The sequence below is a fragment of the Mobula birostris genome, chromosome 6 (assembly GCF_030028105.1).
Source record: "Mobula birostris isolate sMobBir1 chromosome 6, sMobBir1.hap1, whole genome shotgun sequence".
In the NCBI taxonomy this organism is placed as follows: domain Eukaryota; kingdom Metazoa; phylum Chordata; class Chondrichthyes; order Myliobatiformes; family Myliobatidae; genus Mobula; species Mobula birostris.
Window position 1 is genome coordinate 118,684,528 of NC_092375.1, and position 26,273 is coordinate 118,710,800.

General features: G+C 42.8%; 1 protein-coding gene across 3 annotated transcripts in view; it reads left to right on the plus strand.

Annotated features, from left to right (window-relative positions):
* trpm2 (transient receptor potential cation channel, subfamily M, member 2) overlaps positions 1–26,273 on the plus strand; it is a 200,612-nt gene that overhangs the window by 87,893 nt on the left and 86,446 nt on the right. For all 3 annotated transcript variants that reach the window (XM_072261153.1, XM_072261151.1, XM_072261152.1), the window contains 5 exons: positions 3,365–3,694; positions 12,867–12,995; positions 14,322–14,451; positions 25,276–25,421; positions 25,807–25,919. In XM_072261153.1, the coding sequence (XP_072117254.1) occupies positions 3,365–3,694; positions 12,867–12,995; positions 14,322–14,451; positions 25,276–25,421; positions 25,807–25,919 (848 nt within the window). The remainder of the gene's footprint in view (positions 1–3,364; positions 3,695–12,866; positions 12,996–14,321; positions 14,452–25,275; positions 25,422–25,806; positions 25,920–26,273) is intronic.

The window sequence follows — 26,273 nt, forward strand, 5'->3', positions numbered from 1 at the left end:
AGTGTGGCCTCACCAATGTCTTATACAACTATAACAACTCCTAACTCAGTGCCATGGCTGATGAAGTCCAGCTTGCTAAATACCTTTTTCACAACCTTGGCTACCTGTGATACTGTTTTCACTGAACTTGGCAATTGCACTGCTAAGTCCCTCTATTCTATTATGATTATGAGGACACGCAGTCCCCTTTTATTGTCATTTAGTAATGCATGCATTAAGAAATGATACAATGTTTTTCCATAATGATATCACAAAAACACATGACAAACTGACTTTAAAACTAACAAAAACCACATAAATATAACATGTAGTTACAACAGTGCAAAGCAATACCATAATTTGATAAGAACAGACCACGGGCACAGTAAAAGTCTCAAACTCTCTCGTAAGTCCCATCATCTCACGCAGACGGTAAACCTCCAGCGCCGCCAACTTGCCGATGCAGCATCCTGGAAGCATCCGATCGCAGTCCGACTCCGAGTCCGTCCAAAAACTCCGAGCCTCCGACCACCTCTTTGACACCGAGCACCGAGCACCATCTCTGCCGAGCGCTTCAACCCCGGCCCCGGCAACAGGGTATAGGCAAAGCCGAGGATTTGGGGCCTTCATCTCCGGAGATTCTCGATCGCACAGTAACAGTGGCAGTGAAGCAGGCATTTCAGAAGTTACTCCAGATGTTCCTCTCTGCTTCTCACGGCTGTCTCCATTAAATCCGGATTGTGCACGGCCCCCTAGTTACACATAATTGATATTCATTCGGAACAGCCGCGCGCACTGCGTCGCGTCGCCATCTTCTCCTCCCTCCTTCACTCTCTAGTGCCTTACCATTCATACTTCACTGCCTTAATTTTCCAAAATGCATTACCTCCTGGTTATTCATGTTGAAATCCACTTAGAACTCCTCAGACCACTTCCCTAACTGATTATAATATCCCTGTATTCTATGGTAACTTTTTCACTTCTAACAACTTCAACTAATTTTATGTCATCTGCCAACTTACTAATCAGGCCTTGTGCATTAGCATCCAAGTCATTAATGTAAATCATGAATAACAGGTCTCCCTCCACTGACCTCTGCAGCACTCCTCTAATCATTGCCCTCCATTCTGAGAAACAGTTTCCAACCACCACCCTTTGCGTCTTACCTCCAACATCCACTTCCCTACTTTTACCTATGTTTTGGTTACCTGTTCAAAATAATTCTACGCACAAAGCCATGCTGGATCCTCCTAACAAGAACCTCTCCAAATAATTGCTGAAAGATCCTGTCCCTCAAAATTCCCTCCAGTAACTTCCCCACTACTGATGTCAGGCTGACCAGCCTGTAGTTCCCTGGCTTGCCCTTCCTACCTTTCTGTAATGTGGATGACCAAAGCTGTATACGGTATGCTAAATGTGGCCAAAACAAAGTTTAATATAACTTCAACATGAATTCTGAAGTTTTATTCTGATAGAATCAGAGTAGTACAACATGGAAACAGGCCCTCCAGTCCTGTCTGTCCACACTGACCAAGGTGCACATGGAAGCTAATCCCATTTCCCTGCATTTGGACTATATCCTTCTAAACCCCTTTATCTATTTACTTACTCACATGTCTTTTAATGTTGTTAATGCACCTGCCTCAACTGAGTCCTCTGTCGGCTCTTTCCATATACCCAACACCCTCTGCATGAAGAAGTTGTTGCCTTAACTCTCTTTTAAATCATTCCCCTCTCACCTTAAGCTAGGCCTTGGGGGGAGAAACTGTGTGCAGTTACCCTCTCTAAGCCCCTTATGATTTCATACGCCTCTGCAAGGCTACCCTTCATCTCCATTGCTCCAAGGAATAAAGTACTAGCCTGACAAAGCTCCCCCTATAACTCAGGATCTCAAGCCCAGATAACATTCTTGTAAATTTTCTTTTCATTCTTTCCAGCTTAATGACATCATTCTTATAACAAGGTGATCAAAAATGTACACAATACTCCATTTTGTTCAATGGCCACATAACATCCAGCTTCTATCTTCAGTACCCTGGCTACTGAAGGCCAGTGAGACAAACACCTTTTTCACCTCACTGTCTTTCACTTGTATTGCAAGGTACCACCATTCCACAGCATTCCCCAGTGCCTAAACATTCACTGTGAAAGTACTTCTTTGATTTAACTTCCTAACACCTCACACATTTCTGGACTGAAAGCCTTTTGCCGGTCCTTAGCCCAATTACCCAGCTGATCAAGATCGTCTTGTAATTGTTGATAACTTTATTCTCTGTTTTTGTTGCCACCTATTTAGTATCATCCACAAGATTACTAATTGTGCCTTATACATTCTCCTCCAAATTGTCTATATAAATAAAAACCAACTAAGGACCCTGGGTGGACCATTTGGCACACCACTACTCACAGGCCTCCCGTTTAACAAGCAAACTTTAAAAATTCTTTGCTTCTTACCACCAAACAAATTAGGAATCTAGCTTGCTAACTCTCCATGAATCCTAGATTAACCTATCATGAACAACTTTGTCAAAGATCAAAGTCCACCCTGGACTCATCTACTATATCCTCATCATTACCTCTTTAATAAATATTTAGAAATTCATTATTTCCCAAGCACAGATCCATGCTAACTCTCCCTAATCAGTTGGCGTCTACCCGATTGTTAATAGGACCTTCCCTCCAGTGATTTACCACACCCCCACCCCATCCTCAACTAATGTAGACTTACTGGCATGTAATTCCTGGTTTGTCTGTGAGGTCCTTATTAAATAACGGTACCCAGTGTCTCAACCAGTGAAGGCAAGCATGCAGAGCACTTCTTAACCATCCTATTCACACTTCTTGCAATAACAATGAAATGTATCAATAGAAATTGAGACTGAGCCACTTAAAGAAAATTTGGAGTACAAGCGTTAGTCCCAAGGTCAAGTTTTAACAATAGGACAAGAGGTGGTTGGAATCTGGAGCTCAGGACACAGCAGACTGAAATGCAGAAATGTAGAGTCATCGGAGAGGGGTGGGGTGGGGGTGGATACAGAGTCGAGCAAATGTTGCACTCGCTCCCCTGTAGCTACTGATGAAACCAAGAGCCTGGAGATAGACAAAGTCAGAACATGGAATAAACCTTTATTCAGCAAACCACGCAGCCAAAACTTAACAGTGAAACCAGAGCATGACTTTTTAAAGGTCACAAGGAATGAGACATTGTCAGGAACAATGGCCATTCAGAGAAAGCCAGCCTGGGATTGGTTAACAGCTGACCAATAGGCATTGATTGCCAAAATAGCAATCTCCAAAGCTTTTCACTGTTTTTTGGTACATGTGACAATGATAAACCACTGCACAATTAACTGATATTCTCTCACCTCTTTTCTTCATGTCACAGTCCTCCCACCTCCACCAAGCCATGTTTGCTGCTCTTGTTGGAAATAAACCTGGGTTTGTAGAACTCTTCTTAGAGAATGGAGTGAACTTGCGTGAATTTCTCTCGAAGGAAATGCTTGTCCGACTTTACAACAATATTTCACATCACACTCACTTATACAAGAAACTGCACAAAGTGGTGGACAGTGAGAAGCAGCCACAGATCAATGATAAGCTGGAGAACAAGTGCAAAGTCCTCCTTCATCATATCTCCATAGTCCTGCAGGAGCTGCTCGGTGAATTCATGGAGCCACTCTATAAGTACCCAAATATCTCCTTTAGGAAATTACCTGTAAGTATCACATTGAGCTTTTTGGTTTCAGGTTCAGAATTGACTGCCCACAGCAAACAGAGGGATCTAATGGAGGGTGTTATTCTGGCTGGTGGCCTGTAACCAGCACTGGAACCTCTGTTGTTTAAAATATGTAAATGGTTTGATAGGTGATAAATGACTCGGTGAAAACTTGCCCCGTATATCGCTGTTATGTTCTATAACTGCAAAACATAAAACTAATTCAAAAGGAAACAAGGAAATCGAGAGATGCGAGTCTTGGTTCATTTTTTACTTTATGTGAGGCAAACGCATATCATGTGGTGGCATAATGACGTGTGCCATTTACATACTTTTACAAATAATCGTAATGCATTATTTTAACAACAAAGAATGCTCAAACAATATATTTACAATATTACTCAAATATTACTGGTGTTAAATATACAACACTCTTCCCTGCTTAGCTATAAACTCAACTCAATATAGAATCCATCTTAAGTATATATACAGTATACTATATAATACAACTGCAATAGACATCCACAACATAGTAAATTTTAAATTGTCCCATTCAGGCCTAAAGATTTAATCATTGTGGAGGTTTTCTTACGCTTGTGGGTAACGTCTTTACTGATAAGAGAGATCACTCTGCATGGCAGATGAGAGTTGTGGCTGTGAAAACAATTTCAGTTGTGATGGTTTAGGAATCATAGTTGAATCTCAGACTGTAGAAGTAGTTCTGACAGCTTTGGATACCTTTCTTCTATTTTCTAACTTGTCTTTCTTTTTCTCACCTTCCTTTTTCTTCTAATTTCTTGTGAGTATCTCTGAATTTGCTCATTTCTCAAGAAATTAGGTCTTGTTTTTCCTCTTCCATTTCCATAGCACTTATGTCCTCCTCTTTCTTTTCCTTTTTCTTCTTTCTAGGATATGCATCTTGATATTGAGAGGGTGAATTTAATTCACTGGAGTATTCTCTTATTAATCTTTCCATTGTTCCCTTTACAACCTGATCTCTTCTTGTGGTTTCCTCATCCCCAATATCATCTGGCAAATCCTCTCTTTTTGTAGCTCCATCAACTCCTTTCTCTTTTTATTTCTACTTGACGTTCATGCAATAACCTTAATGCACACAGAGCACACACAGGTCTTCTGTATTCATAAAAGCTTCTGCTCCCAACTTTCCCGAAGCTACTTGAACTCTCTTCCAACTTAAAACCAAGCCACATTTCACAAGTAACTGTCTGATTAAAATATCAGAAGCTTTCTCAGATATGTTGCCTACAAAAGCTGTTGTCATTGGACCACTGCTTTCACTCCTTTCCTGACTCCTCTGAACAGCATGGTCCTCATAGTCCTTCATTGGTCCAATATACTTTCCAACCAGAGGCACAGAGATTGGTACCAACGCCTGTTTGCCCTCTGTTGGACAACAATCCATGGTGTACAGCATGCAGAAAGTTGAGGCATCATCCAGTAGCTTTCTTAATTTGCTTTTGGTTGCAGGGGATGCGGCATGCAAATGGTGGATGGATCTCCAAACAAACTCTAGTTTGCTCAGCAACTCACAACACCACGATGCTGGCCCTTCTGCCTTTACCATATACAAGCCCAATATGGCTTGTTGATTGTTGTATTTCACTGTTACAAATGTCATAGCCATAGGAATTATGTTTTCTCCAGTGCAGTTTCTTAGTTGCATACCTGCAGGCTTCAGTTCAGTATCTTTGAAATGCTGTTCAAACTTATTTTATGGAATGACTGGAACAGCTGAGCCAGTGTCCAATTCCATTTTCTGTTCACTTCTGGTATAAGCCATATTGCTTGTCTATTGTTAGTTCTCACATTTGTAAATCTGAAGGCCACCCAGTGCTGTGTCACTCTTATCATTATCAGAGTTTTTATCAACAGCCTGGAGGTTAGTGCTCATTTGAAACTGCATATTGACTTGTTAGCTTCTTTTCTTCCCTGCACAGTCCATTTATTTTTGTCTGTCTGACATGCTCTTTGTATGCGTCCTATTTGTTGCATTTTTCATAAGTTTCATCTTTAAATCTGTATTGGTCTGGTGCATGGGAGCCACCAGGCAGGTTTCTGTTTAGACGTTGCAATTTTGTTCACACTCACATAAGTCCTGACAGCAGATCAATTACATTTTCTGTCTGCCATTTCCTTTGATGCAGCGATTTTAACTGCTCTTTCAAATGTAAGTTATACTTCAGTTAGGAGCCATTTTTGAATGCTTTCTTGTAAGATTCCAGAAATTGAACAATCTCTGAGTACATAATTAAGTCAATTATTGAACTGGCAATGCTCAGTCTCTTCAATTCAGCCACGTACGCTGAAATGGACTCCCACTCCTTTTGATTCCTCATATGAAACCTGAAGCGTTTTGCAGTCAATAATGGTTTCAGTTCTAGGTGTTTCTTCATTACTTTCACTCATCTTGACTGGTTTGATTAGAGCAGTTAAACTTTTCAGCAAACTGAATGCCTTTAAATCTAATGCACTCAGCAGAATTGGTATTTGTTTCTCATTGGCTACTTAATTTAAAATACTGCTCAATCCATTCAGTATACAAAATCCAGTTATCTCTGGTGTAATCAACTGCATCAATCTTTCCAATATAGCCAGCCATTTATGTTCTTTTTTTATGTTTACTATCACTGATTCTGAACTCACTGTTTATGAACCTGTACATTCTTCCATTTTCTACCATTTTTTAACTTGACCATCTCTGTCTCCTATTCTGAAGAGACATGCGCTGAATTTTTTTTAACTCAACTATTTCTCACTGTGCTTTTATTTTAACTCGAACGTCTCGTTGCGTTTCAAGAGGTAGGTAGTTATCTTGGGTTCATTTAAAATTTCCTCATCTTCACTGTTATGCTTTGTAACTCCAAAACATAAAACCTAACTCAAAGGAAAACATGAGATAGGAGGGATGTCACTTAGTTTGTTTTTTGCTTTAGCGAGGCGAGCATATATCATGTGGTGGCTTAATGACGTATGCCATTTACGTACTTTTACAGATAACCCACAATGCATTATATAAACAACAAAGAATGCTTAATCAAACAACATATTTACAATATTACTCAACTATTACTGAAATATTAAATACACAACAATCTCTTTTAAATGCATTTCCTCGAGTACTAGACATTTTTGTTCTCTGGGATTAAGATTTGGGCTGTCTACCCTATCTGTGCCTCTGATAATCTTAGATATGTCAAGTACTAGAGCACACACATTTAAACTGAGAGGGTTCAATTTAAATAGATGTGTGAGATAAGTTTTTGTACACAGAGTGGTTGGTGCCTGGAATGAGCAGTAAGCAGGTAGTAAATGGAAACAGACATGAAAGTGATGTTTAAGAGACTGTTAGGTATATGAAAATGCAAGCATATCAATTAGGTACAGGCAGAAGAGAGTTAGTTTAATTCTGCATTGTGTTCAGCACAGACATGGTGGGGTGAAGGTCTGGCTCCCAACTGTACTTTTCTTTGTTCATGTTTATATACCCCAGAGCTGGCATAGCACAAGTTATAACACAGAGTAAAGTTCCCTTTGCCTTGTCCTACTAACTAAATCCAGGTCAGGGAGAAAAAAACATAGCCATTACATTCACGATCAGCATGAGGCAAATCTCTCCTATTTCTCTTTGTGTCTCCTGTGGTCCACATCTGAAGGCCTTGCAACTAGAAAGAACTGTTTAGAAGTATAATCAGCAACTTGGATGACTCTTAAATCTCCCTGCTGCCTGTTGGTTGATGACATAAGGAGGTCTTTTGGAATACTATATGGAATATTTCACAGATTCAGATTAATTTATCACATACGTATATCATACATGGAAAGCTACAGTCAAATGTGTTGTTTGCATTAACAAACACAACCTAAGGATGTGCTGGGGGGAGCAGCCTGCAAGTGTGTCCACACCATTATAGCATGCATTCAATGCTCAGCAGAATAACACAGAACACGACAAAACAAAATACATCAAGCAAAAAAAACCAACAGCAAAACAAGCCCCTTTCCTCACTCCCACTCACCCACACACACTTCAAATTCAGGACAAGCCTCCAGCCTCCAGTCTCCAACCTCAGGTTTTGGCCATCAGGCTTCAACTTCCAGACCTCTGATCAACCTTCAGACTCAAACACCCAGACTAATCAATGACGGGACCCTAAAATCCAGATGAATTCCATACTCAAGCTCCAGGCACAGCAACTGACTGGCCTTCACGTGTACCGGTCTCACGGCCTTCAAGCGTGGAGCCTAGGCCTTGACTGCAGAAGTCCTTTGTCACCCATCCACATCATTGGCCTTTGAGCATAGAGTGAAGGCCTGGGTGGGAGATGTCCTTTATCACAAGTTCACCACTCTCTGGGGGAAGAAATTTCCCTTGATCCTTGACTCACCAGCCACTGGAATCACCCTACCTTCATCTACTCGGTCCTATTCTGTTAAAATTTCATAGTTTTCCATGATCCCCTCTGATTCTTCCAAACTCCAGTGGATATAAGCTTCATTTTACCCCACGTCCCTCCATACTTCAGTTCCTGCTTTCTCTGGAATCAGTCTGGTGAACCTTGGCTAAACATCTCCATATCAAGGACATCCTCCATTGGATAAGGTGACTAAAGATGCAAATACAGTAATACCAAAAATACGATCCCACCTATTGCAATTGCAGATAGACGTCTCGGCTCCTGTACCTGAATCCTCTCATTATGAAGACCAGCATATCATTTGATTTCTTTATCACTTACTGAAACAGCAACTGGTACACAAGAACACTCAAGGCTCATTGTGCTTCCCCTTTTCCTAGTCAAGCACAATTTAGATAGATTATATTAAAATAGATTAAAATATAGAACAGCTCAGTACAGGACCTTCAGCCCATAACATTGTGTTGACACCTTAACCTACTCTAAGATCAATCAAGCCCTTCCTTCCCACATAGCCCTCCATTTTTCCATCACCCTTGTACCTACCTAAGATTCTCTTAAATATCTCCAATACATCTGCCCCTATCACCACTCCAACACATGCTATGTAATAAAGCCTATCTCTAAAATCCCCCCCATACCTTCCTCCAAACACCTCAAAGTTATGCCCATCATGTTAGTCAATTCTGCCCTGGGAAAAAGTGTCGGGCTATATTAATGGGATTATGTTATAGACCCAATAGACAGGTGGAGTTTAGGAGCAAATTTGTAGTTAGATTGCAAACAGTTGTAAGATGCATAATGCTGTAAAAGTAGATGATTTTAACAATGCACATATTTACTGGGACTCCTTCTGGGCTGGATGGAATGGAGCTTGTCGAATATGTTCAAGAAAGTTTCGTTGCTCCACATATAGAGGTCCCTACCAAAGAGAGTGTGATATTGGATCTTCTATAAGGCTAATAAGAAAGTGCAAGTGGCAGAAGTTTATGTAGGGGAGCACTTTGTATCCAGTGATGATAATTCCTTTCGTTTCAATATAGTTATGGAGAAGAATAGGTCTGGTCTTCAGGTTAAGATTCTAAAGACATGACATCGGAAAGCATCTGACAAGGTAGATTGCGAAAGGTTGTTCTCTGGCAAATGGATGCTTGGTAAGTGTGAGTCTTTCAAAACTGAAGCACTGAGAGAGCAGAGGTTGTATGTTCCTGTTATAACAAAAGGTAAGGCTAACAGGCTTGGGAGCACTGGTTTCTGAAGGGTATTAAGGCCCTATTTAAGAAGAGGAATTGCTTTTACAACTTATTGCTTTTATTTCTTTGGCCCAATATGCTTTTCAACCAGAGGCACAGAGGTTGACACCAACAACTGTTTGCCCTCTGTCAGGCCACGGTTCATGGTGTTTGGCATGTGGATAGTTGTGGCATCATCCAGCACGTTTCTTAGTTTGCTTTCAGTTGACTATATTACAGGGGTTGTGGCATGAAAATGGTGGATGGACCTCTAGTCGAGTTGTAATTGTCTCAGCCAATCACTTCCCGACAATACAGGCCCTCCTGTTTTTACCACATACAATCTCACGTGGCTTGTTGGTTGTTGTATTTCACTGTTACAAATGTCATCCCCACAGGAGTTATCTTTTCTCCAGTATAAGTTCTTAGATATCTGCAGGTTTCAGTTCAGTATCTTTGAAATACCATTCAAACTCATTTGTGGAATGACTGAAACAGCCTAGCTAGTGTCCAATTCTGTTTTAATTAATTTACTATTCATTTCTAGTGTAAGCCGTATTGCTTGTCCATTGTTAGTTTTCACATGGTGAACCTAAAGGCTAATCAGTCCTATATAACTCTCATTATTATCAGATTTTTCATCAACAGCATGCGGATTAGTGCTCTTTTTGAAACTGCAGCTATTTTCTAAATCTTTTTCTCTTCCCTGTGCAGTTCATTTGTTTTTGTCTGCCCAACATGCTCTTTGTATGTGTCCTACTTTGTTGCATTTTCTTCAAGTTTCACTTTTAAACCTGCATTGGTCTGGTGTTGGTGAGATCCTGCCACAACCGCAACACTACTTGTTCAGCCAGGTAGGTTTCTGTCTGGACTTTGCAATTTTGTTCACACTCTCTTTAATTCCTGACTGCAACTCAATTGGGTCTCTGACCGTTGTTTCCATTGATACAGCTATTTCAGCTATTTCAACTGCTCTTTTAATCATAAGTTGTGCTTCAGTCAGGAGTCTCTTTTGAACGCTGTCTTGTAAGATTCCACAAGCTAAACAATCTCTCAGTGCATCATTAAGCACATCACTGAACTGACAATGTTCAAACAATCTCTTCAATTCAGCCACAAAATCTGAAATGGACTCCTCTTCCTTTTGATTCTGCTTATGAAACCTAAAGCATTCTGCAATCATCAATGGCTTTGGTTCTAACTGTTCTTGTATTGGTTTCACAATATCTGCAAAGCTCATTTCTGCCAGTTTGGTTGAAGTAGTTAAACTTCAAGGCAAACTGTATGCTTATAAATCCAATGCACTCAGCAAAAGTGCTACTTGTTTCTCATTGGCTATTTAATTTGCTTTAAAATACAGCTCAGTCTGTTCCGGATACATATTCCAGCTACATCTTGTGTAGTGGAACACATCGATCTTTCCAAAGTAGCCAGCCATTTCTGTTTTTTTTAAATGACTATTATCACCCTGTACTCACTGTTTATGGACCCATGAAATCTTCTATCTTCTGCCTTTTCTTTAACTCGATCGTGTCTTCCCTCTGAAGAACATGTGCTGTGCTACATTTTTAACTGGATTGTTTCTCGTTGTGCTCTTTAAAAAACTCAAACGTCTCGCTGCATTTCAACAGGTAGGTAGTCACCTTGAGTTTTCATTCAAAAAATACCTCATCTTCACTGTTATGTTTTGTAGCTCCTAAACATTAAACTAATTTGATGAATAAGACGCGAGTCCCGAGAATGTGAGTCTAGCTTGGTTTTTACTTTAGATGAAGTGCACATCCCATGTATCATGTGGTAGTGTCATAACGTGTGCAATTCACTTTTTTTTACATATAACCTATACCGAATTATTTAAACAAATAAGAATGCTGAATCAAACAATAAGACCCAAATACTACTAAGAAATTTAATACACAGCACTGCCTAAAACAACAACAGGATGTAGCTGAGGTGGGCCAAGGAATAGCAGGTGGAATTTAACTTAAATAAGTATGAACTGATGCATCTTGGGACATTAAAGCAGGGTGAAAGGTGGACAGTGAATATCATCCGTTAGAAGTTAGTTTGGCCTGGTCAAAGGAATAAAGGTGTAGACTATTTTCTACATGGGGAGCGAATTCAAAAATCAGAGGTGTGAGAGGACTTAGGAGTCATAGAAACATAGAAACATGGAAAACCTACACCACAATACAGGCCCTTCGGCCCACAAAGCTGTGCTGAACATGTCCTTTCTTTAGCACTACCTAGGCTTACCCATTGCCCTCTATTTTTCTAAGCTCCTTGTACCTATCCAAGAGTCTCTTAAAAGACTCTATTTTTTTCACCTCCACCACCGCCGCCGGCAGCCCATTCCACGCACTCACCACTCTCTGCATAAAAATGCTTGCCCCTAACATCTCCTCTGTACCTACTTCCAAGCACCTTACAACTTTGCCCTCTTGTGCTAGCCATTTCAGCCCTGGGAAAAAGTCTCTGACTATCCACACGATCATCTTGTACACCTCCATCAGGTCACCTCTCATCCTCCGCTCCAAGAAGAAAAGGCCAAGTTCACTCAATCTATTCTCATAAGGCATTCTTCCCAATCTAGGCGACATCCTTGTAAATCTCCTCTGCACCCTTTCTATGGTCTCCACATCCTTCCTGTAGTGAGACGACCAGAACTGAACACAGTACTCCAAGTGGGGTCTGACCATGGTCCTATATAGCTGCAACATCACCTCTCGGCTCTTAAACTCAATCCCACAGTTGATGAAGGCCAATGCACCGTATGCCTTCTTAACCACTGAGTCAACTTGCGTAGCAGCTTTGAGTGTCCTATGGACTCTGACCCCAAGATCCCTCTGATCCTCTGCACTGCCAAGAGTCTTACCATTAACGCTATATTCTGCCATCATATTTGACCTACCAAAATGAACCACCTCACACTTACAGTCCTCATCCAAGATTTCCTAAAGGCTAGCGTGCACAATTGAGTCATTGGTAAGGAAGGCAAATGCAATGTTAGCAGTCATTTTGAGAGGACTGAACTATAAAAGCAAGGATGTAATGTTGAGGCTCTATAAGGTATTGGTCAGACCACATTTGGAGTATTGTGAGTGGTTTTGGGTTTAAAGAATTTCTTTACCTAGAGGGTGGCGAATCTGTGGAATTCATTGCCACAGTCGGCTGTAGAGGCCAAGTCATTGGGTATATTTAAAGCAGAGGTTGATAGGTTCATGATTTGTAAGGGCACCAAAGGTTTAACAGGGGAAGGCAGGAGAGTGAGGTTGAGAGGAATGATTAATCAGCCATGGTGGAATGGCAGAGCAAATTCGATTGTCTGAATGGCCTAATTCTGCTCCTATATATTATGGACGTATGGCTTGAATTGTGCATGGTGCTGTCTGCATCTCTGTGCCTTCAACCAATTTCATTTACTTCCACACAGTTTCAAATGCTGGTGCAAGAAGATGCCAGTGAAGGGTGAACTAACATGGAACTCTCATGTTTTATTCCCAGAATGTGGCAAGTATTCACCGCCAGCGGGATAAGCTCCATGAGGGAAAACTTGAAGATCCAGAGCGTGACCTCTTCATCTGGGCAATCTTAATGAAGCACAAGGAACTGGCTTCCATCTTTTGGGAGCAGGTAAGGGCGTAACCAAAGAGGGACTCACTGGCTTCTGGTCCAGACTCACAAAGCTGTCCTCCTTTTGGCGAGCGGTGGTTTTGTCCCATCTCACGGTGCAGTGTGACTGACTCTGCAGCACTTACTGTCCAGCCCTTCCTTGCCCAGCACGAGGAAGGAAGTGAAGAAGCAATCATGTTTATGGGGCTGGAGTTACATGTAAGAACAGCACAGCTCCTCCAGAGACACAGTGTGATCCATGTGAGTTACCTGTGAGAAACATACGATTTGAGTTACAGACTCGATGCAGGCTTGGGGGGAATACAATGGAGTGGTGTTGTGGTCCTTGGGCCAAGGACTTCGATAATTTTTTGTGTATTTCCCCCGTTACCTAGAGTGCACCTGCTACAAACTTCCATGTTCCTGCATATCTTCCACCAACAACTGTCACAAATCATAACACTCCCTCCCCTCTCCTCGCTCCACTTGCCTGTCATGTTTCCTCTCTCTCTCTTTCTCTGCCTCTGTCTATCATGCACCTGCCACTGTTTCTCAACATCATCCCCACTCCCCCTCCCTACCTGGCACAACCTGTCTGTCATCTTACACCCTTCCCCGATTAACTAATCACCTTGGATGCCTGACTCACCACTCCCTCCCTTCCTTTCCCTCCCTCCCTTCCTCTCTCTCCCTCCTTTCCTCTCTCTCCTCTCCCTCACTTTCTCTCCATCTCCCTCCCTTCCCTCCTCACTCTCCCCTTCTCTCCCTCATTCTCCCTCCCTCTCTCTCCCACCCTCCCTCCCATCCTCCCACTTCTTTCTTCCTCTCTCTCCCTCCCTTAACTCCCTCTGTTTCCTCTCCCTTTCACTCCCTCCCTCTCTCTCTCTCCCTCCCTCTCCCTCCTTCCACTCTTCTCTACCTCTCTCTCCCTCCCTCTCTCTTCTCTGCCTTTCTCTCCCTCCCTCTCTCTCCCTCCCTCACTCACCTCTCTCTCTCTTTCCTTTTCCCCTCTCTCTCTTTCCTTCTCCCTTTTCTCTCTCCCTCCTTCTCGCTTCCTCTTTCTCCCTCCCTCTCCCTCTCCCTGTCTCCCTCCCTCTTTCTTTCTTTCCTCCACTCTCTCCCTCTGTAGTGAAAATGACCTAAATAGCTCATCTCCTCTAATCGAGGCAGCAAACCTTTACTGCAACCTCTCCAAAACTTCCACCTTCTTCCTGTACATAATTATCCGTGTGGCTGAACCAAAGTTTTACGTAACTGCAAAACGTCTCCCTTACTCTTACTCAGTGCCTCGCTCATCGAAGGCGAGTGAGCATCCAGTCACCTAACAACTTCTTTTCTGTTTTATAGGGTGTGGACAGTATTGCTGCCTCACTGGTTGCCTGTAAGATTCTGAAGAAGATAAGTTCAGATGAGAATGACACAGACCTGTACGATGAGATGGAGGATCTGGCTCAGGAGTATGAGGATCAAGCCCTCGGTATGTCGGGCTATCAGGAGTGTTTGCATTCAGGAATAGTGTGCTTTTTCTACAGCCCTGAGGTTGTCCCATTAAGGATCCACTGCCAGAATGCACAGAACAGAATCACCAACACAACATTTCTCTTGGGATGACCAGAGTGTCTGGGAGTCAGAGCACAGAGCATGCAACATAGAACTTCTGCACAGAAATAGGCCTTTCAGCACACAAGGTTTTGCCAGATGAATCAGATTAGTATTTAAATGCAGAGCTAAACTAATCTCTTCTCACTACACAATGTCCATATCTCTCCATTCTCTCAGGGATGTTAGATCAGCCACAAGGGAATGGGCTGACTGGCCTAATTATGCTCCTATGTTGTATGATCTTATGCACATTCATGTGACTGTCTTAAATGCCTCTATCAATACAGTCACCCACCACTCTCTGTGTGATAAAAAACATGCCTCACACATTTCCTTTGACTATTCTCCTTCTCTCGTTAAACACATGGCCTCTAGTATTAAACAACCCCTGGAGAAGGATGCAAACACAAGGAAATCTGCAGATGCTGGAAACTCAAGCCACACACACACATAATGCTGGTGGAACGCAGCAGGCCAGAAATCAGTTAGTCCTGACGAAGGGTCTCGGCCCGAAACGTCGACTGTACTTCTTCCTATGGATGCTCTCTGGCCTGCTGGGTTCACCAGCATTTTGTGTGTGTTGTCGGGAGAAGGATACCTGCTGTCTACTCTACCTATGTCTCTAAAAATCTGAAAATCATGTATCAGGTCGCCCTTCAATCTCCACAACTCACATTTGTCCATGTGCAGGGCCTTTAATCCTAGTAAACCTCTTCAACACCCTCTGCAGACCCCCACACCCATTCCATAATGGGCCAACCAGAGCTGAGTGCAGTACTCCATACGGATGATTCAGGGTGTGCTAAGATGTGACAGGAGGTGAGAGCCTGCACCAGGCTCACCTGCCTAACCTTCACCTTCTCCTCTCGAGGACCAAAGGAAGTATTCATGATCTGAATGGAATTCCAGAGAAAGTAGGAACATGAACAGACCACTTTGCCCTTGGAACCTGGGCAGCCATTCACCAACATCTCGGTGTAATTTCTTGGTCTTCATTCCTTGAAGATCAGGAGAATGAAGGATGACTTTGTGGATGTTTATAAAATCATGAGAGGCATAGACAAGATGGATGGTAGCAGTCTTTTCCCTGGCTAGGGGAGCCCAAAACTAGAGGGTATAGATTTAGGGAAAGAGGAGAAATATTTAAAAGGTAACCGAGGGACAAGGTTCCAGAGGAAGTAGTTGAAGCAGGTACAATAGCATAATTGAAGCTTGGATAGCCTTGGAGGGGAAGACCTGAGAGGGATATGGGCCAAACACAGGAAATTGGGACAAGCTGAGTGAGCACTGTGATCAGCATGAATTTGTTGACTGAAGGACCTGTAGCCATGCTGTATTGCTCTTTGACTCTACTATTCCCAGACCCTCGTCTAGAAATCTGTCTGTCACCTTCTTGAATAGATTTGATGACCTGGCCTCTGCCACTTTCCAATGGAGACAAATCCACAATTACCCCACCTTCTCAGTGAAGCCATTTCACCTCCTCGCAGTTACCCCTTCAGCCTTCTCCTTTTTCCTGAGGATGTACACCCTTATTGTAGAGTCCCCAACAAAAGGAAGCATCCTCAAGTCCTGTCATAATTTTAGATATTTTAATGAAAAATCCTTTTATTTTTCTTAAATCTCTTGAATACAGGTGGGTCAACACAATCTCTCTCTATATGACAACCCCGGGGATCCAGCCGATCAACACTTGCTGCACTCTTTCTATAGCAAGAGAATTCTTTCTGAAGCAAGGAGACCAAAACTGCACAGTGAGACTACAGCTATGGTCTCACCAAGGCCTGTTTAATTGTAGAAAAATGTACTCACTGCAGTGGATTCTCAAAGCCTCATACAATGAAGATCAGTGTAATATTTTCCTTTTCTACTGTCTGCAGTACTTTCACGTTAGCTGACATTTCCCGACACACATGGACAGGCAGATCCTGTTAAACATCAATGTTTGAATTCAATTATTAATCAGCAGGGTTTGTTCGATCACTACGTAGATAGTCCAACAAGAGGAGAGGCCATGCTGGACATGTTGGGCAATGAACCTGGCAGGTGATTTACCTTTCTGTGGCTGATCAGTTAAGGAACAGTGAGCACAACTCTAAGTTTTAGGATAGCTATAGATAAAGGTAAGTATGGATCACACAGGATCTCCTGGAGGCTACCCATTTCAGTTCAACTTCCCATTCCCATTCAGACATGCCTGTCCACCATCTCCTCTACTGCCCTGAGAGGCCAAACTCAGGTTGGAGGCGCAACACATATTCTGTCTGGGTGGCCTCCAACCTGGTGGCATAAACATCAGTTTCTCTAACTACGGTAACAACTCTGCTCTGTTCCCACCACCCCCCCCACTTTAATTCTTCATTTGAGTTTCCTTCTCACCCCTTCCCTTCTCCTACCCCCTCATAACCTGCACATCACCTCCCTCTGGTTTCCATTTATTCCAAAGTCCACTGTCCTTTCCTATTGGATCCCTCCAACCTCAGCCGTTTATCTCTTCCTGCTATCACCTCCCAGCTCCTTACATCATCCCCTTGCTCTACCCACCCACCTTTTCCTACCCAATCGCACTTATCATCTGTCAGATTGTACTCTTCCTCTTCCTTCTCCGCCTCCTGCACCCCTTCTTATTCTGGCTCCTTCCCTCTTCCTCACCCCCACCCCCCTAGTAAAGTGTATCATCCCAAAACATTGACTGCTTTTCCCCCTGCATAGGTACTGCCTGACCTGCTGAGATCCTCCAGCATTTCAAAGTTCAACGCAAACTTACTATCAATATTTATATACTGTATGTCACCAGATACTATCTTGCAACTTATTTTCTTGCCGGCATTCACAATAGAACAAAGAAATACAATAGAATAGATGAATAAGTACAAAGACTGATAAACAGCCAACTTACAAAAGAAGACAAACTTCTCCATTACAGTAAATAAATAAACAAATAAATAAATAAAATTCTGAGAGCATTAGTTATAGAGTCCTTAAAAGTGAGCCCATTGTGGAATCAGTTCAGAGTTGAGGTGTGTGAAGTTATCCACATTGCTTCAGGAACATGATGGTTGAAGGGTAATAACTGTTCCTTAACATGGTGGTGTGGGTCCTGAGGCTCCTGTACCTCCTTCCTGATGGCAGCAGTGAGAAGAGAGCATGGCCTGGATGGTGGGGGACCCTGATGATGAATGGTGCGGGACCACTCCATCTAGATGTGCTCAGTGGTGGGGAGAGCTTTGCCTGGGATGGACTGGACTGCATCCTCCATACTTTGTAGGTTTTGCCTGCACAGATTTCTTGCATCTGGAGAATTTCTTGTGTCTGTAACCAGAGAGAGGGTAACACCACTCAAAAATCAAAGAGGGAACATATGTTTGGAGATGGAGCATGTAGGTGAGATCCTATAAATGAGTACTTTGTATCAGTGACAAGAAAATCTGCAGATGCTGGAAATCCAAGCAACACACACAAAATGCTGGAGGAACTCAGCAGGGAGCGAGAGAATCAGGAATAGGAATCCCTGCCTTTTTGTTGGCTACATGGAACAGTCTTTGTTCCAAGCATACACTGGTCTCACTCCCCAACTTTTCCTATGCTACATCTCTGTTGGGTCTCAACGATATATACAGGAGGCCACACCGGGAGCATCGGATACAATAGGTGATTCCAACAGACTTATGGGGAAGTGTCGTCTCATTGGAAGGATTGATTTGGGGCCCTGAATGATAGTGATGGAGGAGGGGTAGGGGCAGGTATGGCATTTGTTCCGCTTGCAAGGATATGTACCAGGAGGGAGATCAGTGGGGAGGGACGCAATTGTCGATGTAGCCCAGGAAAAGTTGGAGAATGATACCAGTGTAGGCTTGAAACATAGACTGTTCCACGTAGCTAACCAAATTCCCTTTCCAATTTTCCTCTCTCACCTTAACCCCTCACCTGCCCATCACCTCCCACTGGTGCTCATCCCCCTTCCCTTTCTTCCATGGTCTTCTACCCTCTCCAATCAGATTCCCCCTTCTCCAACCCTTTATATCTTTTTCACCAATCAACTGCCCAGCTCTCAACTTACCCCCCTTCTCCCAGTTTCACCTATCACCTACCATCTTATACTTCTTCCTCTCCTCCCGCCTCCCCATCTTCTTGCTCTAACATCTCATCTTTTTTTCCAGTCTTGATGAAGGGTCTCAGCCCCAAACATCGACTGTTAACTCTTTTCCACAGATGCTGCCTGACCTGCTAAGTTCCTTTGCATCAGTGTTTACCAAGGAGACAGATGTGGAAGATAGTCAGTTCAGGGAGGATACCTGTGCTATTATACTAGGACATTCTGACAAAGAGAAGGGGGGTAGTATTGGGCACTAAGGTGGGTGAGTCCCAATAGCTTGATGGGATGTATCGAAAGTTATTGCAAGAGGCAAGATAAGAGATTCCTGGGGCCTTGTCCAATATGTTAATGTCATTTCTAGCAAACAATCCCCCTAGGACATTATTCCGGTCCTGCCCTGGTATGTATTGGTCCTACCTCCTCCAGAACTGGTTCCAATATGCAAGGAAACTAAAACCATCACTGATCAAGCCACATCTTCATCCTAACTATTCTGCTATTCCTACTCTGACTAGCATTTGGCACAAGTAGCAGTCCAGAGATTATTACCTTTGAGGTCCTATGTTTCAACTCATAATATAGCTCCTTAGGTTCAGTTTGCAGATTGTTCTCCCACTGTTTTTCCTATATCATTGGCACATACACACCCCAAGATAACTGGCTGTTCACCCCTCCTTTACAGAATGCCATGCTGAGACATCCCTGACCCTTGTACCTGGGAGACAACACTTTAACTAGGAGTCCTGTTTGCAACCACAGAAGGGCCTGTCTATTCCCCTTACCATGGAATCCCCTACCACAATAGCTGTGCCACTCTTTTCCATGCCCTCCCGTGCAGCAGAGCATCGTGCCATGATCCTGGCTACTGCTGTCTTCCCCTGATGAGCCACCTCCCCCAGCAGTATCCAAAGTGTTACATCTCTCTGGAGACAGATGACAACAGGGGTCTCCTGCACTACCTTCTTCTTACTGTTCGTCCTGTTGGTCACCCATTCCTTACCTTTCCTTAGTCCCTTAAACAGCAGTGTGACCAATTCACTCAATGTGTTCACCACAACCTTCTCAGCATGTTGCTGCTTCAAAGTGAATCCACGCGCAGCTTCAGTTGGGAGCTCGACCTATTTCTGTAATGCCTTTGACAAACTCTATCCCATCTAGTCCTTTTACAGTCTGGGGGTCCCACTCAAAATGTGGAAAGTTAAAGTCACTCACTATCACCTACTATCGCTCTAAAAATTCATTGACTATTGGGTGATCTACAATATAATCCCATTAACATGGTTATTCCTTTCGCATTCCTCAGTTCCAGCCATATAACCCCAGTAGGTGAGCCCTCCAGTGTGTCCTGTCTGAGCACTGCCGTGACATTTTCCCTGACCGGTAATGACAGCCCTCCTCCTTTAAAACCTCCCCCTTTATCATGTCTAAAACAACAGAACCCTGAAACATTGAGTTGCCAGAACACCGCCCTCCCCCCCACAACCAAGTTTCACTAATGGCTACAATATCAAATTCCACGTGATGCCATTGGATGGGATGTGGCAGGTGCGGATTAGGATGGGCTGTTTTCCGGCAAAGGGATGCTTGGTAATTGAGAGACCTTCAAAAGTGAAATATTGAAAGTAAAGAGCCTGTACGTTCCTGTTAGAAAAAAAAGGAGAAGCTAACAGATTTAGAGAACCTTGGTTGTTGAGGCCATGGTTAAGAAGGGGATGCATAATAGTCATAGACAAAAAGGAACTAATAAAGCACCTGGAGTATAAGAAATGAAAGAGAACTCTGAAGACAGTGATCAGAATGGCTGAAAGGAGACATGAGGTTGCTGTGGCAGACTAGGTGAAAGAGAATCCAAAGGGCTTCTATAGCTCTATAGCTCTATGAAGAGCAAAAGAGCATTAGACAAAATTGGTCCTCTTTAAGATCAGTGTGGTCATCTAATCATGGAGACAGAAAAATAGGGGAGAACTTACATGAAATGTTTGCCTCTGCAGTGACTCAGGAGGTAGACACAGGGTCCGTAGAACTGAGACAAAAGAGTAGTGAGGTCATGGACTTAAACTGGATTGCGGAAGAAGAGGTGTTTACTGCCTTGAGGCAGATTAGTATGGGTAAACCCCTAGCACTTGACAAGATATTCCCTTGGACCCTGTGGGAGGCTAGTGTGGAAACTGCAGGGGCTCTTGGCCAGGGGTAAGGTGCCAAAGGACTGAACAGTGGCTCACGTTGTTAGGTGTTTAAGAATAATCTGGGAAATTATAGGCTGAGGAGTCTGAACTCAGTTGTGGGTAAATTACTGGAAGATATCCTAAGAGACAAGGTGTACAGGTGTTTGGATAGACAGGGTCTGCCTTAGCAATAATCAGCATGGCTTTGTGCATGACAGGTCATGGTGAGCCAATCGTAAAGAGTTTTTTGAGTAAATTACCAGGAAAGCCATTGAAGGAAAAACAGTGGATATTGTCTACATGGACTTTAGCAAGGCCTTTGCCAAAGTCCTCCATGCGAGGCTGGTCCAGAAATTTAAATTACTTGTCATTCAGACTGAAGCATCATTTGAGTTCAACATTGATTTAGTGGGACAAGTTAGAGAGTGTTAGCAGATGGTTGTCCCTCTGATGGGAGACCTGTGACTAGTGGTATTCTGGAGGGATCAGTGTTGGGTCCATTTCTGTTTATCATTTATATTAATGATTTAAATGATAAATTGATAAATTGTATCACCAAATTTGCAAATGACACCAGCGCTGGGGTCATAGTGGACAATGGGGAAGACTATCAGAACCTGCAGCATGATCTGGGCCAGCTGGAGAATGAGCTCAAAAATGGAAAATGAAATTTAATGCAGACAAGTGTGACTGTTGCACTTTGTGAGGACAAACCAGGGAAATACTTACACAGTTAACAGTAGAGCTCTGAGGTATATGATAGAACAAGGAACCTGGCAATACAGACCCATAATTCCTTGAAAGTGGCATCACAGGTAGAGGGACATAAAGAGAACTTTTGTCATCCTGCCCTGGCATTGAGACAGGAGTTGGGATGTTGTGTTGAAGGTATACAAGATGTTGGTGAGGCTAAATTTGGAGTATTGTATGTAGTTTTGGTCACCTACCTGCAGGAAAGATGTCAATAACGTTGAAAGAGTGCAGAAAAAAGTTGAGAATGTTGTTACCAGGACCTGAGGACCTGATTTGTAGGGAAAGATTGAATAGGTTTAATGGAGTGCAAGTGAATGAGGGGAGATCTTATGGAGGTGTACAAAATTATATATAGGGTGGATGATTGCTGACTTTTTGCCCTTCAGGGTGGATGAGATTAGAACAAGAGGTTGTAGGTCTAGGGTGAAAGGTGAAATATTTAAGGAGAATATAAGGAGCAAATTCTTCACACAGAGGGTGGTGTGAGTGTGGAATGAGCTGCTGGCAAAATGGTAGATGTGAGTTCAGTTGTTTTGTTTAAGAGAAGTTTGTATAGGTACAGTAAGTACATGGTTGAGAGAGGAGAAGACTTTCATGAGCGATGGATTGAGGAGCTGCATTGTCCCATTCCAGGTATCTGAGATTCATTTGTTATCTTCACAGATTCACAACACATAAGTTTACTTCCCAACATGACAATTCAGTGATTTAAAATCATAAGATCATAGTCATACAGTACAAAAACAGGCCTTTTAGTCCAAATAGTCCAGACCAACCAAAATTCCCAGATAAAATAATCCTAATTGCCCTTGTTTGGACCATATCACTCTAAACCTTTTTGATCCATGTACCTATCCAAGTATTTTTTAAATGTCGTTAATGTGCCAGCCTCAACCACTTCTTCTGGCAATGTACTGAGCATTCTCTGTGTAAAAAAAGAGTTGCCTTTCAAAGTCTGATTAAATCTCTTCCTTCTCACATTAAGGGCATGCCCTGTAGTTCTTATTTCCTCAATCCTGGGAAAAAGACTGTACACATTCATAAACAAGAGAAAATCTGCAGATGCTGGAAATCTGAGCAACACACACAAAATGTTGGAGGAACTCAGCAGGCCAGACAACATCTACGGAAAAAAGGACAGTCAACATTTCAGGCTGAAACACTTCTGCAGGACTGGAGAAAAAAAAACTGAGGAGTAGATTTGAAAGGTGGGGGAGGGGAGAGAGAAACACCAGGTGATATGTGAAACCTGGAGATGGTGGAATGGAATAAAGAGCTGGGAAGTTGGTGGAAGAGGCAGAAGGCCATGAAAGAAAGTTAAAAGGGGAGAGGAACTCAAGAAGGAGGCAACGGGCGAGCAAGAAGAAAAGGTGAGAGAGGGAAAAGGAGATGGGAAATAGTGAAGGTGGGGGGGTGAGCATTACTGGAGGTTTGAGAAGTCGATGTTCATGCCATCAGGTTGGAGGCTACCCAAACAGAAGATAAGGTGTTGTTCCTCCGACCTGAGTGTGGCCTTATCAGAACAATGAAGGAGGCTATGGATGGACATATTGGAATGGGAATAGAAAGTGGAATTAAAATGGGTGGCCACTTGCCATGGGTGGACATCTCGGATTGGGAATGGGAAGTGGAACTAAAATGAGTGTTGCCATGGATAGACATGTCAGATTCATGCTGTTTCTGTCCATCAAGATTTCATACACCTTCATAATATCAGCACTTATTATCCTACAATGCAATGTAGAAAGTCACAGCCGGCTCAGCCTCTCTCTACAACTCAGTCTCTCGATTCATAGCAACTTCTTTGGAAATCATCTCTTCACCCTTTCCAGCTAAATGCATCTTTCATATTTGTGACCTAAATTGAACACAATATTCCAAATGCGATCTCTTTCACTACTGTATCTACCTGCAGTGCCACTTTCAGGGAACCATGTGCTTGTACTCCTAGTTGCTCTGTTCTACGACACTCTCCAGGGTCCAAGCATTCACCATGAAAGTCCCACTCTCATTTGTCTTCCCAAAATGTAATACCTCACACATATCCGAATTAAACTTCATCTGCCATTCTTTGGCCCAATTACCCAGCTGATCAAGATCGCTCTGTAAATCTTGATTATCATCTTCACTGTCTAGAACACCACCTATTTTAGTGTCATCCGCAAACTTACTAACCATGCCTTGTTGATTGTCATCCAAATCTTAGATATACCATAGATTTCAAATGGCAATGAGCCTGGCGCTGATGCTTGGGGACCATCACTTATCACCTGCCTTCTGTTGAAAAACAACCTTCCATAATCAACCACTGCTTCCTACCATATAGCCAATTAGCTAGCTCCCTCTGCATCCCATGTAGTCTAATGTTCCATAGCAGTCTACCATGCGAAATTTCATCAAAAGCCTTTCTGAAGTCTAGATAGATTATGTCTGCCACCCTTCTCTCATTGACCTTCTTGGTTACTTCTTCAAAGCGATCAATCAGATTGGTGAGATGGTGAGATCATATCTCACATACACAAAGAAATACTAACTATTCCTAACCAACACATGCTTGTATATCTTATACCTCAGAATTCTGTCTAGTAACTTACCTACTACAGATGTCAGTCTTACAGGTCTATTGTTCTCAGGTTTATCTTTGCAGCCCTTCTTAAATAAAGACATGGCATACCTACCACCCAGTCTTGCATCATTTCATCCATCACTAACAATGATGCATATCTCTCAGCCATAAGACTGTAAGACATAAGAGCAGAATTAGGCCATTCAGCCTATTCCATCAATACTGATTTATTATCCCCCTCAACCACATTCTCCTCCCTTCTCCCCATAACCTTTGACACCCTTACTAATCAAGAACCTATCATCCCTGCTTTAAATATACTCAAAGACTTTACCTGTCCATAGCAATAAATTTCACAGATTCAGCAGTGACAGCTCCTGCAATTTCTTCTCTAGCTTCCACTAGTATTTTTGGATATACCTGGTCATCCCCTAGTGAATTATCTACCTTTGTATGTTTTAGGACTTCTAGTACCACCTCTGCAGTAATGCGGACTATCTCCATTAGAAAACTCTTTTCAGTCTAGCTGTCTTTCTCCACAGTAAAAATAGGAAAAATACACATTCTTCTAATCTCTCCCAAGTTGCTCTTTTTTTCTTAATATAGAGTACTTAAAACATTTGTCTGGATTCTCCTTAATCGTCTCTGCCAAAGCTATCCCCTGCTCCCTTTTGTCCTTCCCCATTTATTCTTCCTGGAATTCTTTTGATCCCAGGTGCCCGTACTTCCCCAAGGCCTTCTCCTTTTTTTGTTCACCAGAGCATCTGTATCCCATGTCATCCTTGTGAAATCAGTTTTAGGAAACCTGAAATAAAAATGCTTGCGTAAGCAAGTGTGTCAAAGCCCAACTTTGCATCATTCTTTAAGTCTCAGCATCCTGGTATTGGCTAGCCCTCTTCTGGAAATCACCAGTAAATGACAGCTACAGCAACAGATACATTTTTAATAAGTCATTTCAAAAAGCGCTGAGTTGAGAACTCACACCTGCCTTGTGGGAAGTATACAATCTGATCTGACTGGGCTATACTGCCATCAATCTCACCATCAGGAATGACTATGATGTTCTCAGAATATTGTTCTCTGATTATTGTGTAATTAATCTCCTCTCTTTGACAAAAGGGCTTTTCAGCAAGTGCTACAGGAAACATGCCAAGCGTGCACAAAAGCTGCTGGTTCGGGTTTCTTCGACCTGGGGAAACACCACATGCTTGCGCCTGGCATTGGAAGCTGACAGCAAGAAGTTCATGGCACACGGAGGGGTTCAGGTCTGACTTGCATCTGTTTCACTGAGTGGGTGCTGAGTTTATGAAGCGGATCACAGTGGAAGTGCAGCGACTATGGTCTGCCCTCAACTTGTTACTCTGAAGCTATCCAGAGCTCTGTTGTTCCTGTGTGAACTGGGAGAAAAGCAGTATCTTTGTAACGTGACTTGACGTGTTCCACTGGCCTGAAGCTGCTGCTCTCCATTTCTTTCATTCTGCCCTCCCATCGATTAATTATTGATTAATCATTATTATGAATTAATAATTATCCCTATCATTGTTTTTGATAAATACTGCTGGTAGTCCCTGTGGTGTGGTGCTAACTCTTGTTGGTAGCTACACTTTTTCCACTTTAACAACACCTGATTGTTTTTCTCTCTCTCTGCAGGACTTGCTGACCAAAATCTGGTGGGGGGATCTCTCTGTAGACACACATATTTGGCAGGTGCTTCTCTGCTTGATACTCTGGCCCGTCATCTACTCGAAGCTCATCACTTTCAGGTAAGAGTCTGATCACTCTTACAAATCTGCCTCTGCCAGACTTGGTCGCTCTCCGTCATCATGTCTGGCCTGGAGCTCTGAGCAGAGCTGGTGATGGATAGGGTGCTCATCACTACTTGCCCCAAGACTGGAAATGAAGGTGCAGGGACTGGGAATAGCATTTGTGGGAAGGCGTGGCTACCTAATGAGATGCCAGACGGAGATTGGCTAGCAGAGTGATGGAGTGACTCTCTCCCCACCATAGTTCATAGTGTGACTAGCATAAGCTGAAATAAAGACACAGTGATTAGTAGCAGAATGCCTATCCTTTAACTGAGAGAAACCTGACAGCTTAATTTAGACCATAAGATAGAG